We start from the raw sequence: 20,346 nt of genomic DNA, 5'->3' as shown, positions 1-20,346 counted from the left end.
TGTGTTCTCCAAGTATGGGTGCGTTTAAATTCAGTGATTTTTTTAAAACACCAAAGGTGCTCATGTGATATTCCTTAGGTCATTATTTAAGTAAAGAGCATACATAAATTTGAAGTGTTGCTAATACATGTAGAGTAATTACATATGTACAGTACTGTAACACTGTATAGTGTGAACTGTTTGTTCAAAATTCAACTGATGTTCAACTAACATGATTGTCATTCAACCATTAAAACAACTCAATACTTCAACTGATTTTAACCTGACATTGAATACAACTGATTTATTCCGGCTTCAATCTATAAGAAAGGGAACATATTGGATTTATTTTTCATGACAATTTGTCTTCCTTGCCATTCTCTCCCTATACATGAATGATTTCTTAATTTTCTTGAATAGATATGAAATTTTTCATTTTATTCAGGGTAGAAAGACTTGTACCCAAAAGCTAAAATTTTAATTTGGTCTAATGTAAGCCAAAAAACTTTTGAGTTTGATTGACAAATCTAGTAAGCATCCTCTTTTTATATTTATTGTGTATATTTGGGTATTTATTGGGATGAATAGGGTTTAAACAGAAATATATATGATCTAAAATTTGGTTACAAAAATGTGTTATAATATGTGGACTACATAAATTTGCATTTAATGTATAATAAAAAAAAAAATACTTAGATTTGTATTGTTTTTAGTAGATGATGTCTCATATGACAACTTAAAATATGTAAAACCACTAAAAAAGTTTTAACTTAATTAATGTACTTTTTTTCATTTCTCAAACATTATATTATTAAAAAGTACCAGGTATTTTTAAAAATCCCCAAAACATCCACACCAAAATTGAGTTATTCAAAGGGAAAAACAAAATTTATATACATTGTTTCTCATCCATTGCCTTTTAATCAAAAGAGTTTTGTTCTCGGATTTGGAATGTTTATTTCTATTTATTTCTGGTGTTGAAAACTGACATATAATATTTTTTTTCATACAGTAATTTTATCTTGTTAAAAGGTGTTATTTATTTTGTTGTATACATGTATACGAAGTATAGTTATTATATTGCCACATTCCATGTAAATATACTAAGTTAAATTTTACTCATGAAATATATTTTATTTGCTATGCACACCGTCCCTTTATTTCAATCAGCTGTTCTTTTAAGTGTTTAATTGAATATCTTTGATTTTAAATGATTATCTAGGGAGATTTTATTTTCATAATTCTATCAAGAGTGCATTAAAAAAACAAATTGTTTGTGAGTAGAAATGTAGATCAGTTCCATTATTACAAGTCTACGTTGAGTGCAGCGTAGTTCTCAGGCATAGATGTACATGTAGACTTGTGGTCAAAATATATTTTATCAATTTCTTTTCAACTATAATGTGTAATTTATTCATGAGTAACTAGAAACTTTCCTGGTTATTTTGCAGAGAGTAAATTTAAAAACTTGCCAACCACTCCATCTCCTAAGACCAGTGTTGAATGTGAATATTTAATATGCAAAGGCAGGATCGTATGTATTTTCCCTTCACCATTACAGTATCTAATGAACCTTGTTTTCATTCCTTAAGTCAATCTGGATTTTATGTTAAATAATGAAAAATAATGAATCATAGATGCAAAATGTCTCATAATCAGCTCTCGATGTACCAGTTCCTGGTCACTGAAATCGAGTTTAAGTTAAAAGTGCTGCTACATCTCCCCTCAGTGTGCCTTTGCTCAGTCTTATGACAGCCTGAAAGAACATATTGAGCATTCAGTGACCTAAATGTGAATAAAAGTAACAAATGGAAATTTATACACAAAAAATACTCTTTTTCTCAAATATCCCTTAAGGGAGCCGACTGGGGTTTTATTGTGGAAAACTACTGTGAAAACTACAGAGAATCTTTCATTTTTTTTATCATATGTAGTTTGACTTCAGTGTACATGCCAATTTTATGGAAAATCTGCCGTCTAGGTATTTTAGCGTCCTTCTCAAAGTACAGGTACATTAAGTATAGGATTATATAGGAAAGTGCCAATTTTAAGCACTTCAAAGCAAATTATACAAATACTACTATCAACTTTTTTGCTCAGATTATAACATTTGATGAGATATCTATATTTTACAATAAATGTAACAAACATAAAATTCTATCGTCTTGTTTCTAGAGGGGGGATCTCAAAATGTCAAAATTAATGAAATTTCCTGTTTTATGGAGTACTACAAAATATGACAAATATAAAAGATTAATGTAAAAAAAATACAGAAATGATTGTAAGATTCTCAAATTTTTATGTTTTAAATTTCAAGGGCTTATATTTAATACTTTTTCTTTTATTACATTTATTATGACCCCTCTTAAAGGGCTTCAATTTATCATAACCCTATAACGATTTCAATCTACCTATCAGGTGAAAAATCGTTTTAAAATCAGTTATATAGAATTGTAAATTAATTTTTCAATCTGTGATTACAAGGTTTTGTTAAGTTTTATTACTTATGTGAGAATAGTTGCTTAAAACAATAAAATAATGGAAATACTTCAATTTACAATGATGCTCGAATAATTGCCCACAAATTGTTGATGCACACACACATACATATTTATATATATGTCATAGGTACTGCTTCATGCTTTGTATAGTGTATTATTCATTAAAACCCAAATATTGAACCATAACTAATGTACCGTTACATGCATATTTATACCTGTTTGAGATCCTCCCACTTTAAGTTGAAATCATCGATCTCATGTTCAAACTCTATCATCTGACTGATATAATTTCTATGAATTCTTATCCTCTCTACATCATCGCCATTTCGTTTGTGGCCAATGTTAGGTTCCTTACCCCATCCGTTGCTTGGGGGATCGACATTTTCTGCATAATTTCTCAACAAGTTGTACATTGTTGATATTTCTAACTGACAAGAATCAGCAGGATTTCCTCCTTCTGTAAGGAAAGAGATAGTCAATCTCACGGTTTTGGTTTATGTTAGAAAAGAAAACCAGAGGCCCATGGGCCACAACGCTCACCTGAGTATTATTGACCCTACTTTTCTTCAACAGATTTCCACCTTTTAATACTTTATATGGCCCCAACATACATGTACCTCCAGGGGTTATAATATGAAAAATTTAGAATTTACACAACCTAATAGAGCCTCCATATAATCTTCAGCTTTTCTGGCACAGTGGCTATTGGGAAAAGATTTATAAACATTTTTTCCTATATATTTCAATGTAAAACTATGATTCCCTATTGTGGTCCCACCCTATCCTTTTGGGGGCAATGGTGTGAACTATTAGAATTTACACTACCTCAGAAAGCCTCCATACAAGTTTCAGTTTTTTCTGGCCCAGTGGTTCTTGAGTAGATTTTTTAATGCATTCAACGTATTTTTGTCTTTTCTTGATTATCTCCCTTTGTAAAGGGCCTTGGTCTATTATTTTAATAAGTTCAATTCCATTCACCCAAGGAAGCTTTGTTTCAAAAGCCTAGTGGTTCTTGACAGGAAGTTGAAAATGTGAAAAGTTTACAGACGGACGTACGACGGACAACAGGTGATCAGAGGCTCACTTGAGCTTTCAGCTCAGGTGAGCTAAGAAAGTGAGCTAAAAGTTAGACAGCTATACCTCATTAACAAGGGAATTCTTAATTACCAACTCATGCTCTAATTATCAAAATATTAATTATCGTCGCGTAGGGGTATCTAGAGCGAATGCTCTAGAGTCGTGGAGTTTGGAGTTGATTCTTACGTCGGGTTCAAATCCCACTGTGGGACGTGGTGACCCGTCCTGTGGATGAAACCGCAATACGAGGTCTCGTGTTGCAATAGATGCTAGCTCAAAAAAGATCCCTCACTGCTCAATGACCTTGAGTGCCGAGTACCAGTATAAATGTGTAGCCCTCCACCGGCAAGTGGTGGCTTCTTCATATAAGTGAAACATTCTCGAGAGGGACATTAAACGACAAACAAGCAAACAAACAAGCAAATATTAATTATCAAGTGAAAGAGAATTAAATGATTGTCACTAAATAAAGGGGCAATATATGTACAGATTTTAAGATAAGCAAATTACTTATAAAATTCTAAATGTTCCTGGAAAAAACATGATGATGAGGAAAAAAGGGCCATATAATGACTCAGGTGAGCGTGGTTGCCCACTTTCCCTAACCTGGATAAAGGACAGGTATCTGATCTTTTTGTACTCTTTTTTCTCCGTTCACAATGAGGTATTTTTTGTCGGCCAACATGTTCTGCAGTTCATGTTCAGGGAAGATGTCATCGAAAAATATTTGAAGGGCATCTCGTGAAAGTCTTACCAGCTTTAGGAAGCGCATCAAACGCTTTTCAATATCTGAAAAAAATTACAAAAATGTAATTATTTGTGGAGACGATGCACTTTATGTAAAGAACTGCGAACGATAGTTTTGTTCTTCCGCCTACCTACAAGTCATTTTTCAAAATTTAACATATTTGAATGACTCTTCAAATGTATAGATATTTTTGTGAATTTTCATAAAAGATAACTTATTTGGAAAAGCAAAGAGCGATAACTCTATAATTTTGGCAAAATAAGCAAAAATCCGTTTAACAGGTATTACATGTAGTATTATGGAGTATTCTTTCACAAATTCGCACTAAAGATCTTCGTGTTACATCGGGGAGATATGTTTACAGAAAAAAACAAAAAACAAAAAACAAAAACAAAAACAAAACAAACAAAAAACAAAAAACAAAAAAAACAAAAACAAAAAAGCAAAAATGGACATTTTATACCCATTTCAAATGACATAACAAATTTTAGAAATGTATTTCATCCATCTTATACATTAAATTTGGCGTAATTTTGACATACAGAAAGATTTAAGGAACATTCATCTATTTCCATGCACATTTGAAAATTTAGTAATGTTTTAAAGCCTGGTTTCAACAAACAAAATTTTACAAAGCTTATAAAAAGAATTGTAAAAAAAACAATTAAATTTTTGACGCATCTTATGAGTTAATAAATCAATTGCCAAATCTTTGCATTCAAATAAGTTTTAATGGCCAAAATGCAAGTTATATTGAATTAGATGGGTCTAAGATGTAGGCGGGAATCGAGAGTAAGCGTTTGTAATTTTTACGTAAATATGTGTCAAGAATATAAGTATATACTTGATTTAAATGGATCATCTCCAGATTTCAAGTGAAAATGTTGGATAAACGGAAAATGACAGCAGATTTTTTTTTTCTAATTACACATGTAGCAGAAATAGAGAAAATGTTTGGCTTGACCGGGAATCAAACCTGGGACCCCTGCATCACTAGTCAGGTTCCGTTCCGACTGAGCTACCCAGGCTGATATCCACAGCCCAAACCATTACATCCCTCCTTCCTTAAATTGTTTTCGCCCTCGAAGACGCAACCCAAGTTCTTATTAGTCCCTGACAGGATTTTCACCTTCAAGTCCAGGGGTGGTCAATGGCGCCAAACCTGTAACAGGAAAGGAGGAAATGTTTGGCCTTTCATCAGAAACAGACGACAAATGTTCACTCTGGACTTGATGTCTCTGTTGTGATGCTACAGAGCTGGAATAAAGCGGTGGTTCCTCCCCAAACACTTTGATCAAGAATTGTATTAAACCAAGAAGGTCCGACTGGGGCTGAAAGATCGAAACAATTTTACACCAATCCATAGGATATATTAAGTAGTATCAGTAATATTGTATAAACGTAGTAAGACTAGAACAAAATCATTGTTAAAATCTAAGGAAATTCATTTACATTTCTTGTTTGTTGAATTTCTTGAGGTGTCTTAGTATGCATTGTATGAAGGTGTTTCTTTCCGTATTACGTAAGATTCTGAGCTATCCTTCGTTCTTTAATTTCTATCAATTTCGTTATTTGGCTGTTTACTGGGAATGCTGATTACTGTAGATCACTTTATTTTCGCGACACCTTCTTTTCGCGAGATACCTATTTGGAATTTATAAGCGAGACAAAATTTTTGCGAGCTAATGTTTTTGTATATAATCCTTACTAATACAAATATACGCAATCGAGAATGAAACTTCGTGAGCAGACAGACTGGCGTAAATACGCGAAAATAAAATTCTCGCAAATAAAAAGTGATTAACAGTAGTTGAAAATAAACAACATGTACATGACAACGGGTAACTAGGTTTTACGCAGGAGACTTGACTACCACCGTGCAATCAAACTGCTGTAGGCAGTGCTAGTAACTGCACTTCTCCACATCGTCTATTTTATAACCCATTACCAAGAAATCTATGGAGACGCCACCACTTCCCGGTGGAGGGCTGCAAATTTATACTTATATTTGGTACTCAGGACAATTGAGCATTGAGGGAACTTTTTCGTGCCAACACCTACATAATGCGACACGGGACCTTATACGGTCTCATCCGAAGGACCGGTCTCCACGTTCGGTAGTGGATTCGAACCCGCAACGTAAGGATCAGCTCCTTACTCAGCGACTCAAGAGAAGACGCTCTAACCACTGCGTCACGTATGCTTATACGTATTTCGTGTTTTTGTGCTTCTTAACTCCGCCCATCAACCAATCGTCTTTGAAAGGGTTGGTCAATAAACAAGGACATTGCTAAACGCCTATTGTAATGAAGAGCAAAAAGAAATACCTTTGTGAAATGCAGACCTTTTAGGAAATAAATAGAATTTTGAATATTTGAAGAAGGTTGTATATAATTGTAAGTATTATTTAGAGAACGAGACGGGTTTTCTATCGTAGATATAAATTGGGGTTGGGGGTGGACGAGTGAGTATAACGAGTCTCCGCCCCTATAAATGATAGAGCTAACATGTCGAGTTCTCTAAATGATTTGTGACACAATCAATCAAAATAAGCACCTCCCACTTATAGCTATGCAGCATCCACAGTTTATAGATTTCCACAGACAACGTACGATTCAGTTAGATAAGTTTTGATAACGGGGTAGACGTAATTGAAAAAAAAATGCATTTACTATTTGTATGTACTTTTAATAGATTGAATCAGAATTTTTTTAGACCGTGTTCTATTGTAGATACAGAATAGTTGGCCAACATGATAAAAATCTCTGACATCAAATTTCTTCAAAGAGCTATTTGTATTGCCTGTATTTATATCCAGATAAACTGAGATTATGAGACCCCTCACATATATCAGAATTAATCTCCATAACGTCATAAATCTACTAGAAGGTTAAATCGTCCACCTTATCCAATAAATAATCAAGTCAATTATGTCTACCCTGTTGTCAAAACTAGTCCTACTGAATCTTACGTTGTCCGTGGAAATATATATAATGAGGATGCTGCACAGCTAAAAGTGGGAGGTGCTTATTTTGATTGATCAAGTCATAAATCATTTAGAGAACTCGACAGGTTCTCTATCGCAGATACAAATTTAGGGGCGGAGACTCGTGCTACATGTATGCACTCGTCCAGCGCCCAAATTTGTACATGCATCTACGATAGAGAACCCGTCTCGTTTTCTAAATAATACTTATTCCTTACGTATCTCCAGTCCCTCAGATAGGGTATGTTAACATTCCCGTTTGAGTCCACATTTCTATTGGCTTTTATGTACATGTTATTGGATGGTTTTACATAAACCATTGGCGAGTTATAGGGATGTGTGTCCAGTATCCAAACTATGATTGGAATGTTGTATTCATTTCCTTAAAAAAAGTCGATTGAAATGCCTAAACTCACAGAACATGCAACAAATTGATGTCAATGATTTAAAATAATTGAAATTTTATATAAATATTTCAAAAATGCATGAATAAGATAGAAGGATAATACTACGAATTTAACAGAAAAAATTATTATTCTTTTCAAATTAAAAACAAAATGTCTATGATTGATACCCTCGTAATTTACTGGAATAGTGCCGTTTAAATTCAAAAGATTTTTCTTTGTACCGTCTCCAAAATCTGCATGAGGAAGAAAGATGTAAAATTACATATATAGTACTCATTAAAACAAAACAAGCAACATATAGGAGAAAACATTACGAAAATATAACTCTAACATGTGATCGGTTTTCTCTCTCTCTCCCTCTCTCTCTCTCTCTCTCTCTCTCTCTCTCTCTCTCTCTCTCTGTGTGTTTCTCTCTTTTTCTCTCATTCTCTGCCTGTCGGTCTCTTTCTTTCTCTGTTCTCTCTCTCTCTCTCTCTTTCTGTACATCTCTTTCTCTCTCAGTCTGTCTCTCTGTCTCTTTCGTTCTTCCCCCTCTTTGTCTCTGTCTCTGTCTGTCTCCCTCTCTCGCTCCGTGTTACTTACAAAATCTCTCAAGTTCAGGCCTTAGGTCTTTAAATTGACTTATAGCGTTCATGATATCCCTTTTGGCAATGTCTGCATACTTGTACTAAAGAATCAGTAAAGAATGCAATGTGAAAGGGATTTCTTTGTATCAAGCTACAAAAGTTATAACTTTATTAGTTTTGAACTTTATATCTAATCCAGAACTTGAACTGTTTTCCTCAAAAGAGGTAAAATAGAATTACATATGAAATATATGTTACCAAAATACTAACATAACAAACAGTGAAACTCTGCCAAGATATCATAAAAACAATTACATGTATGCACGTTATCGATATTTGATTTTTGAATTTCATCTATAAAAATTGTCCCTAAGGTCAAAAATTTTATTTCATAAGGTTGGTGAAAGCGAAGGGGTGAAGGTTTCAACTTTCTTTCACAACGTTTTTTGACATTACAGAATCACGATGATTTAACTATGCTACGGCAAAAAGTGAGGGAACCATCCTTTCATAGACTATTTTCAATATTGTAATGTTTGTTTTGGAAAAAAGTGGGTTGGGGCACCCTCCGTGGCCCCCTTCCCCCGATACTACATGCCTGAGATAATAGCGTATAGTTAAAATGCAATTATATTGAAGTTTCAGTAGTTTAGAAGAAATGCTTTTGCATTCGTTGTAACTAAACCAATATTTATCTATCATAAAAATTTAATACATCAGTTAATAAAAACTGCCAAACGACTTGACTTTTTTGTATGTAAAAAAAAAAATTATAAATGCTTCATGCGGGGACCGAACCAAAAACCTTGCGATTCCTGTGTTTTGGACTGTTTACATACTTTTGCTTTCTTTTTTCGGACTGGTAACATAAACTTCTATGCTTTTCTTCGTGACCCTTCTTTTTAAGACGACAGCGAAGCAACACTTTTATACAAAACGGGATGGGGGTATTTTTCCAAGTTAATTTTTATGGTCTCTAAGACTTTTCACCATTTCTTCTTAACAAATGTTTGTTCATTTCTTTGCAAATATATCATTGGGTTTCAAATGACATTATGACATTTAGGCATATTCAAAGTAATTAAAACACAATATGGATATCATCGTGGAAATATTACCCATTCCTAATAATTTAACTTCGTTTGTGACACGTCATTTGATTGGATAAAAAATTAATTTATATCATATAACTTGTGTTACCTACGTCACAAGGACTTGCGTCAAAAACCTATTAATCCGCTTGACGTTACATTTGAGATATACATGTACATAGTTCGAAGACATTTCTGAAGGAGAAATTGTCTAATTTTCTAATTTAATGATGGGAAATTTAATTATAAGGAGTGAATTTGATTAGCTACCCAAGTTTTACTGATATAACCTGGGTGGGAACAGTTTACACTTTTTTTTATAAACCGCTTCACGGTTTATAAAGCGTAAGCTGTCTCAACCCAGGTTTAAGATTATAACTTGGGTAGCTATTAAATTACATAGGAATCCGATACTGACATTTATCAAAAGAATGTTAAAATTCTATGCGACGGATCAATAAATCGTACTTTTCAAAGGCGCACAGGTTCCTGCCGAATGCCAATAAAAACCTCCTTGTTCTTTATATTCATTACTTAACTGACTTTTAAGTGGAGATTTGAAATGTTTGATATTTTACCTGACTTAACGCTTGCTTTGTTTCGTCGGTTACAGAGCTCCCAGCCATTCCCTTCTTGTTATTCTAAATTGGTTTTATTTCTTAACATGAAACTATTCAGAAAAGACACTGTTGAACTTTAGGTTTTGATTGAGATCCTACTATTTACGACCAGGAAGATCTATTTTTCATTTGTACGACAATAGAAGTTTGACGGAGTATTATTGTTATCTTCTAACTCGTACCTTTAAACGTGTGTTTTAATTGCATATATTTTTGTCTTTCGGTGAGTCTTGCATCTATATATTTGGTCTGTGTGCCATATTTACAGGAGGCATTTAAAATCTTTTAAAACTTTAAATTAGTACACAGGTGTTATATTCCGATAACCTCTGTCTTCCTAAAGGCATTGGGAAAGAACTTTTAGAAATGTTTTACAGTTACTTTTGTCTGTGAAACAATCAGTCTGCAAAATTTATACTGGAATGGGACATTCAGAATCTAATTAGTTGCTTTTTGAAGAGAAGTATTCACATTGCTGAATTTTTTTTTTTAAAAATATACATGTATATTTATTTTTTGATGCCTTGTTCAAAGTATCATTATTATGATAATTAATTACAATCATTGAATTTGACAAATCTGTGGTCAGTAATACAAAACATATCTTTTGATAACATATATGCTTTAAGGATAAAAACACAAACTTTTCAAAAGTCAGCAATATTTCTCATAGATTTATTTTCAGATAAGTAACCTGAATAATGTTTATCAGTAAAAATGGGAGAACTTTGTAAGATTTCGTTGCAATGTTAAAAATATATGAAAAATTATGTATAGAATCTCCATAGAAAACTAAACAAAGTGCATATTTAAACTCCAAAGAAACCTTACCATTTCTTTATATTTTAGGTATTTACTATTTATGCCATTTCTTAGCAAAATCAGTCAAGAAATTTAATCTTGTTTGTATTACCTAACCTTAAATTAGCACAAGGCAAAGGCAAGAAATAAAGAAAAATGAGTTTATTGCTAGTAAACCAATAAATATCTTTCTTTTGGATATTATTGTAAACCTTTGGACAAATTACTTAAGATGACTGATTTTTTTTTTTTTTGCTCTTTTTTTTTAAAGAATAAAGTTTTTGTAATGGAAATATATGTTAGATTCAAGAGGGTGAATTACTCTTAGTTCAATGAACAATAGTCCATAGTTATATTATTTTGTTATGTGAGGCACAAATTGACCATATCGTTATTAAAACTATGATGAAATATTTTTTTTTTTAGACGAAGCAGATTTACATATTAAGGAAGTATACTCATTAATAAGAAATCAGTAATCTTCACAGGTCCAAATACATCTTTGATTTCTAGAGCATGTGAGATGTATTGAACACTTTATTTTGCATGCTGGATGTGTTTAACACAATCGTGGGAATGAAAATCCAATCTTTACAAAGAATTAAGAATAATGCAATCATTCAGTAGAATACATTGTGCTGAACATAATCTTCATAAATTTCCCGTGATAAGACACTCTTAAGAATGGATAAGATTTCCTTTATATTTCTTTTAGGATGAGGTGTTCGGTTCAAATGTAATTTTAATTTGCTTCTTTCATAGGTCCTGGCATGTAGTATCGGGGTGAAGTGGGGTGGTGGGTTGCTACCCCTTTTTTCCAAGCATTACCTTTCACTATTGAGAATGTTCAATGAAAGACTGGTTTCCCTCACCCTGCTTTTTGTTGCATTAAAGTCAAAACAAGATACGTTTGTAATGTATGAATGAATTTCGGTAATGGAAAAAGCTTTATAATTATAATTACAAGACGACAATTTACAAATCAATGTAGAATTGCTAAATTGTCATTACGTACTAAGTTAGATGTAAGAAATCTCGAAATATAAGATTACTCTGTCTATTTGTCTGTTGGTATATGAAATAATTATTTCTTTTCGTTGACAAAGAGAGCTAGGCCACATTATCATTTTTTACACAATGAATTGATTATCAAAATGTAATGCAATTTCAGCATACAAAAAATTGCCTTTTAACGTAAAAAATTTTAATTTTATGAAGTAGACGAAAAAAAAGTCTTAGTTATATGATCAGATAAAAGGAATTTTCCATAGACAATCTTAGCATAAGAACTAGAGTGTTCCATGGCATAAATAAAAGTAAAAGTATGGCCATCTATTTTTCATGCAAATATTATATTAGCGTTATAGTTAAAACCAAGGATGGTTAGACAGCAATAAATAACGTTTATCATAAAAGTACAATTAAAAATCAAAATGAATTCAACTAAAAAGTCAATATACTGATCCTGAGCTGATGAAACAATCTGCCAAGTCGAAAAAAATAGGAAAAAAAATAATGTTGCAGCTGTTGCAGAAAAGGGGTTTATGAAATTTTTCTCTGCAATAGCTGCAATATTTATTCCCGTACTAACAACCAAGAAAGCATTTTATGGTTTATATCTGTACAAATAATCATTTAAAGAGGGATTTAGGAGATGAAATAGTGTATTATTCATAAGTACGCCATTGTACGTTTCATTGATGGAACAGCCACTGCTCACAGGTGAAATGTTTATTGCCGTTTACTGACTGATAAAACGCAATGGTTTTCTTAAGAAATAAAACAAAACAATGTTCAGTGGATGTAAATATAGCAGAATATTACTACAAAAATAAGGAATAACTGATGATGGAAAACCTGAAGACGTATGGTTTTTCATACAATCAAGAGGTTAGTTGGCTCTATCGTTCATAGTCAGTAAAATATTCAAATATAAACAGATATTTACGCAGTGAGAGTTGTAGCTCTTATCTAAGGGTCGATGATCTTTAAGATTTTTTTTTACGTAAAATCGATTAAAATAGCTTCAAATCATATCACATAAAAGGATTATTTTGGATGGGTTTTGAACACTACAAATATATCAATCAATAATTGTGCTGTTCAGAGAATAGGAAGAGGTTTAATTGTTCGGAATATCATTATTCTATTGGAACAAAAAGTAAATTTGAAATAATTTTTTTTACTAAGATCAATAGCATCAAACTGTCGAATTTCAACATTTTATATCCGCATTCTCAACCATGTATTAAAGATAAAATAAAACAACTGCTTTTTAAATAAAAAAGAAATTCCTAAATTTACTTACCTTGTCATTGGTCAACTGCAAAATTATTTTGTTACAAAAAAGGGAAAGAAAGACTCTACACAGTTTACGGAGACCTGGTCCCAGGATCATGAAACAGACTTAGACTTAAGTCAAATTTTTAATCACCTGTAAAATGTTTATTAATTGTTGAATGAATCTCTAAATTTTGAGATAACAACACTTTTGTGAAGCAATATTGACAAATAATTTAATTTTTATCTGCTTGACTTAATCAAAATTTTAATACGACATGAATATTTTGACTTAAGCTTAAGATGTTTCATGATCCCGGAGCCAGGTCCTGTCACAGTTCGTTGGAATTTAAATGGATACGAAGTGTGATTCGTTATAAGCAGACCTCCTTTTGTATTTATATAAAGAAATACAAGTTGTTCGGAAAGTTCGAGGACTGATGCGATAAAATCAATACTATGAAGTTTATGACTACAAAATTTTTATGGAACATAAAACAACAAAAGTTAAAGAAATGTTGAAAATTTTAGCTAGATACTTTGAATATTTAAAAAAATTATCATAAAATAAAAAAGACATTATAGATATGATCATCCGGCGCTGTCGCCATTTAATTTCATGACGTCATTGTTTCTCAATGTCTATATTCTCTACCTCATACACTTATCATGATGAGCTTCCTTGGAGTTAAGTAATGATTCAAACCCGTCTTGTTTATATGCTTTTACAATGTCATGAACAGCTGCTTTCAATGTATACAATATTGTAAGATCTGAAAGATCCTCACTTGATTATATCAGCATATTTGCTTGTCGGAGTTCAACATCTACCACACATGACCAACGTCACTTTTCGACGTGACAAACTTTGAACACCCTATCTACAAATCAACATTAACTTTTACATCTCTCGTCTTTATAATCTTTTTCGGTATTTGAAAACAAGTACCCCGAATGCATTTTATTTTCCAGTAGCCCATTTAAATATTTTCTAGGTCTATGCTAGTTTTTCCAGGCGTAAAACTTTATAGAATGTTGGGAGAAGAAACCCAGCCCCCTTTCTGACGTCATTACAACCCCTTAATTGTTTGACATTTCAAGTAAAATTTACGATAAAATTTAATAGAACTTACAGAATTGGGTAAAATTGCAAATTTACGGTACAATTATGTCAATTATGTCATACCACATGAGTGAATTAACGGCATTTTCGTAGACAAATGCTCATATCAAAAAAAGAGGGTTTTTTTCTCAGTTACACTTAGGTAGAAAAAACGTAACCCTCGGGGTTGCGCCGCCTCGACATAACATTGCTTTCACATAAACATGAACAATTCATTAAATATATATAATTAATGACGCATAGTTTATTATATAACTAAAAAAGATGATGCTAATTAAACGTTAAAAAATTCATTGATGTGTCTTAAGCGGTTTTAATTTTATGGCGCTAGTCCAAGAACTTTCCGAGCAACCCTCGTATTTATTCTCAAACTTTAAAAAAAGATGAAAAGGAGTCTTTCTGTGGAGTTCATTTTAACGTCAGGTAATAGATTCATACATGTATCGATGTCCTTTTAATAATCCACAATATTTAGTTTCATTCCTAAGTTGATTCGATATATCAAATTAAATCCAAAATGAACGAAACCACAGATTCTTAAACATTTGTCTCATATTTTGATGTGTTGATAAAAAAAATAACAATGATGACAAACTGAAAGTAAAGCTTACAAACAAACATGATGATTTTAACTTTTCAATATCTTTTTTTTCTTGTTTATGTAACATATATAATTAAATCAAAGTTAAATCAATTTTTAATGTTTCAATCAAATTAAACCGGCCACGGTAGCTAATGATTGGGCGTTCGCTTCATGGTCAGGAGACCCGATTTCGATTCTCATTCCCAAAGCAGTGTCAAACCTAAGAGGTAAAGATAGGTAGTATCCGTTCCTTCACCAAGCGCCAGGTATTTAAAGTAAAGGTCACGGGTATTAGAACTTAAAACCGAAGTTCCGTATCTCTGTTGACATTGACATTATTAAGAACCCCCACTGCTCTGCTCAATAGCTCTGATTGTCGGGTATAGATCTAAATTTGAACCCCTTCACGAGTATATGGTGGCGGCTCTATGTGAGTGAAAAATTCTCGAATGGGACGTTACACAACATACAATCAAACAATCAAATCACAAATGTTAAAAAAAATGTTCAATCAATCGAAATTGCAAGCAGTGTTTCCATTATTCCATGTTTAAATCAATCAATGTTTCAATCAAACAAAAGTTTAAGCAATCATTAGGGGAATGAACTAAGCTAAATTATGACCAAGAAAAAGATATCTAAACCAGGTTTATATGATAGGTCTAACTGATATAATACATGATTCAATTTAACATAGCTTTAAATTTTTATAAATTAAAAAACGCTACTATCAAATGCATATATTTTACTAACTTCTAATTATGTTAATTATTCATTTGTTTAATGTCTAAACTATTATGCATACACTAAAATAATATCATTAGTACATTATATAAAGGAAGTGTTGGGGGGGGGGGGAGGGGGGTTGATATAAATATATACATGTGAGTTAATTCCACATTTTTTTTCTTAGATTGCCCAACGGGCTATTTTGGAAGAAATTGTACGTGTAAGTAAATATGCCAGTTCTATAACTTAAAACAAAAACCTCATATAACAAAAACGGTGTAGAATTAAGAGATCTAGATTATAAAGAATGTCAAAATCTTAAAAAAGAGCTTTATAAACATTTGATATGAAGGATTTTAGAGTTATTGGGTACATGAAACGTTAGGCAAGAAATTAAAAAAGAAAGAGCATTTTCAAGATATAGCTGTTTTACCTATTTCTGGGAAAACAATATTCTTTTTGATAATGCTGTATGCAAAGGATTTTCAAGGACCATGACACTTCCATGCTTTATTTAATAAATAGTAGTTTTGTAGCCCATGATTCAATAGTATGACAGTCAAAGCCACATTTCAATAGGTTGGGACACTGAATACTGAGGGTGTTAAATATTGCAAGGGTTTCAATGCAGTTTTTAGTTTCATCATTCTATTTGCCAGCCATCATCCCGATTTTGTCTTCACTTATATACGTTCCACATGAGAATTAAGGCAGTCAAAGAAATAATAATAATAATACTTATATTCTACTTCTATATGTAATCGCTTGTATTTCTTTGTACAGTTTGCAGGAAATTGAAATATCATCGAACAATCCCTTCTCTCACACATAGGTCATTTTGACCGATGGCGCCTTTAAACACGACTTCGCTAAACAGAATTTCTGCATATTCTTTATGATAAAATTAAGGTATATATCCTACGCTATATATCATTGTTTAGCAAATTTTCTTTACTTTTAAAAATGTTAAATTCTGTAAAAACATTTTATCGTATACGTCGGGAATAGATAGATTTTACGCTTGGAAGACATAGATGACCTTTCGAAAATGGAATTTTCGAAATCAATGATGATTTTGCAGACAAGTAGCATATATTTCCCTGATTAATTGAATAAAAAGAATTTGATATATTATTTTAAACGCATATTTTCTATACTTTTAAAGTATATATATTTCAATCATTGTTATTACTTCATTATATTTTGTAAAAGCAAGATCTGTCTTGTACGTATGTGTTTTTAATCGTTTTCATTCTTAATATCTACGTAAAGATCACCGCAGTTAGGTTAAGGATTTCCATACTTATGTTAGCCTAAGCAGAAGTTCGGGAAAAACTACGAGGGGCATTTGAATAGTTCTGAGAACTGCTTGCTAAAATATTAACCATTTCACAGAAGTTAATAAGTTTGATACCAATGAAAAGAGCTGAAAAATTTGCACTTATATGAACGTCATTTTCTTATATTTATCCTTTTCAATAATAATTCCAAAAATGACGTCAGAATCTCGAATGTTGAGCATACTGAAAAGTCGCGGGGTTTTTTGGTCACATGAGAACATCGAAAAAGTGCTGTCAAAGTCTTCTTTGAAAAGATATTGCAAAGAAAATTTGCATGGAAGTAGAGTAAGACTGTAAGAATGGTACGGTAAATCAGCAATTCCACATTTTAATTTTTTGCTTAGTTAATAAGCACGGTAATGTTATCTTTTATTTATATGATATAGCTGAATTTTCGGTCTATTATAAAGCTCTCCACTATATTAAATAAAACATATTCTATGTAAAACTGAAGTGTAACAATGCAGTTTTCCACAAAAGTATCTTGAGTGTCAGGACTCTTACCGTTTACGAATAAGACGTTCAAAAGTCTTCCCCGGGACAAGTTTCTGTGCGTATTTTTTCATATTATTTCAACTTCGGCGATCCAAAACTCACTATTGCTTTTGACTTTCGACTCAAAAAAATAAATCTGACTTTCATTGCCATGTATAATCTTATTTATTTTCCATGATTGAAAATTTTCAAACATGTCGAGTTAAAACTACACCGGCGCCATTTTGGCAAAATATGGGACATCTCTAGCTTAACCTCTCTTGAGCTTTAATCGTTCCCGCATAATTGGTTAAAATACCTGACGAATTAATGCCAGCAAATTCTGTAACACTTTCCACTATTCTACTGTGGTTTTAAACTTTGCGTTTTTCTCACAGTAGCGTCTTTTTTACCCAATATTTTGCGCGAGATTCGATAATAACATGCTATGTTTGACACACTCTTAAACCACCTCAGAACTATAAGAGCTCCTGAATATAACCTCCATATGATAGACAATTGGCAGTTGTGACCGTTAGCGTGCATCCGAGTAATGAACAAATGTTGACTTTAAAATTTTATTTCACAGAAGTTGTTACGTCATTTTTATGGTCAGTATGCTAGACATTCGAGATTCTAACGTCATTTTCGGAGTTATTACGTAATAAAATTTACAAAGGGACGTCACAATATGTGTATATTTTTGTGATCTGTCCAATGATATCAAACTCAGTAATTTCCGTTTAACGGTTAATATTTTATCAATCAGTTCTCAGAACTTTTCAAATGCCCCTCGTATTATAGCGTCACGTTTAAAAAAATACAAATGAATCTCGATAAATAAACTCTTTACCCCTTTCGCTGTTTGTGACGTAATAGTAGCATTACATTTATCAATTTTTGATGACGTTATCCTTTTCCCCGCAGCGCACTTGCGATTACGTGCAGAAAAGACGTGATTCCGAACGTAGAGTTTACGATGTGTATGTAGCGTTTTTCATTGTAAAATATGATATTCATTATTGTAAACCATTGTTGTAATTTGCGCATCTATTTGTAAGTTGAGTTCAAATATTTTTAATGGTCATTTTATCCTGTTTATTATGTTTAAATCATTCTTTTGTGTGGAAGGTGTTATACATTTTTAATAAAATATCATAGCTTTGTACTTTATAAATAAGCTTATTAACTCTAAATCATTGCTCGAAATATTTGTTAAATTTACCCAACTGAGTTCCATTTTCTGTACTGATGTTAAAGTGAGAGACAACCACATTCGTAGCCCCCCCCCCCCTTTATTTCTTCGGTCACATGTCCATCAGTTTATCGAAACTTGCAAAAATTTTCTAGTAAATAAAAAAAGAAATGAGACGAAAAGTATAACCACTCTTAAAGATTTTTATAACAGTTAACTTATATAATTTTGACAGGAAAAAAGTTGACAAACTAGTGTTTGTAACTTATAAAAAGTATGTGAAATTTGTTTCATTTGAATTACTCTTAATGTTTTACTGCATGGACAATAGTAATTAACTAAAAGTAGTAAATTCATTACATCTGATACCAATTTACACCTATACATGTACATGTCCACCACAATAAAAAAGAGCACGTTAAAAACCGTGAAATAAAGAAACGCACTTTTTTTTTCTTAAAGTTGACTTTACATGAAGCACATCGAAATGCAGTATTTTTTTCTTAGTAATTGACATAAAACAGTTTCTTTTTAAACGATATAATCGTTTAAGAGAATCGTAAAACTAGTGGGACGAAGAGATCGGTACTCGGTAGCATTTTTAAATGGTGTCCTAAGTATTCGGAAGTATTCCGATTAGTTGTTGAGGAAATCAGGCTTGTTGTAAGTTATATATATTTTTTCCTTGGACTTGGAACGGTTTCTATTTTGAAAATGCATTAATGGTACTTGTATTTATCGAGAAATATAGAGAGTATTTCAACCATTTTTGCTAGGCATGCCAACAGAAAACATTTTGCCATCGTAATCAGATTTCTATGGCATGATGATTTTTTTTAAATTTATACATCAAACATGTATGCCTATTTACTAGTATATCGAATTCAATCATATATATATATCCTTCTCATCATATCGCGGATTCCATGGTATCGCTGTTTTTTTTCCAGTAAATAAGCAATTCCGGTTTTTTCTGAGATCTTTGCGCCACCTGTAGTAAATAGACTGAAGATCGTCTGCATGCAAGTTGTAAACCTATGTCAGAAATTGTGGTAAGTGTTTATTTTTTAAATAACAATTTCATTTTTTTTTAAGTTTTTAATTAAGGTTTTTTTTTTTTAAAAACTAATTTTTAAGTAAAGTATAATCAAAATAAAAAAGTCAATGCATTAATTGTCATTTTGTCGTTTGGTTGTTGACATTAGCCATAGGAAGGAAGTCATATGCTGATTTAAAAAAAAAACAACAACTATGGAACACTGTTCTGAGATGAATTAGTTAAAATAAAAGGATAACTATCAATGTTCAAAAATGGTTTTAGTGAATATTTTATTGTGGAATAAATCAAAGAGGTTCAAATATGACAGAATTAATGTGGTAAAAGCCCACAAAACTGTCATTTCTTAAGGAACACAGACTCAAGGAGTTTACTCGGTGCCCCTCGGATAATCCTCAGGGATATTAAACATATGTCATATGTACAGTCTTCAGATTTCCAGTTTTGGTATAAAACCAATAGTTCATACAAAAAATTGAAAGAATGTAAAGTTTCTATTAGAGATATATTCGAAGACTCCTTTTCCGATCCCATGTCTTCTATTTCAAAATGTTCTGCGAAAAACTGTAAAACCTGTGACATTTTGATAACTAACACTTTTTTCACCAGTAATCTTACTGGACAGAGCTTCTGGACCAAAACTTGGGAAAATCTGAACTGCAAATCTTCTAATGTTGTCTACGGAATAGAATGTAATCTTTGTGGACTTGTTTATCTTGGTGAAACCAAGGGATCACTCAATAAAAGAACATCAGGTCATAGATTTCAGATACATAATGGTGGTCAGCA

At 32.1% G+C, this 20,346-nt stretch overlaps 1 protein-coding gene across 1 annotated transcript; it reads right to left on the bottom strand.

The window, feature by feature from the left end:
• Window positions 1-4,158: 4,158 nt before the first annotated feature.
• Window positions 4,159-9,996, bottom strand: LOC133203413 (tumor susceptibility gene 101 protein-like). Its single transcript, XM_061339197.1, has 6 exons — window positions 9,934-9,996; window positions 8,281-8,365; window positions 7,866-7,931; window positions 7,510-7,673; window positions 5,435-5,636; window positions 4,159-4,346 (listed from the first exon to the last, which is right to left on the bottom strand). Exons 1-6 carry the CDS (start codon window positions 9,979-9,981, stop codon window positions 4,159-4,161), a joined length of 753 nt encoding a protein of 250 aa, XP_061195181.1. The 5' UTR covers window positions 9,982-9,996.
• Between the last annotated feature and the right edge of the window lie 10,350 nt (window positions 9,997-20,346).

Source organism: Saccostrea echinata, unplaced genomic scaffold (genome assembly GCF_033153115.1).
Source record: "Saccostrea echinata isolate AGI-Se365-2 ecotype Australia unplaced genomic scaffold, CSIRO_AGI_Sech_v1 ptg000050l, whole genome shotgun sequence".
Classification (NCBI taxonomy): Eukaryota; Metazoa; Mollusca; class Bivalvia; order Ostreida; family Ostreidae; genus Saccostrea; species Saccostrea echinata.
Note: the sequence above shows the minus strand (reverse complement) of the source record. Positions and strands in the feature narration are given on the sequence as shown.

Coding starts and splice junctions, on each gene's coding strand:
- LOC133203413 (XM_061339197.1), bottom strand. CDS start 9,981: ATGGCTGGGAGCTCTGTAACCGACGAAACAAAGCAAGCGTTAAGTCAG. Junction 8,366..9,933: donor CAAAGCAAGCGTTAAGTCAG/GTAAAATATCAA, acceptor CTGATTCTTTAG/TACAAGTATGCAGACATTGC. Junction 4,347..5,434: donor GACCACCCCTGGACTTGAAG/GTGAAAATCCTG, acceptor AATTTTTTTCAG/ATATTGAAAAGCGTTTGATG.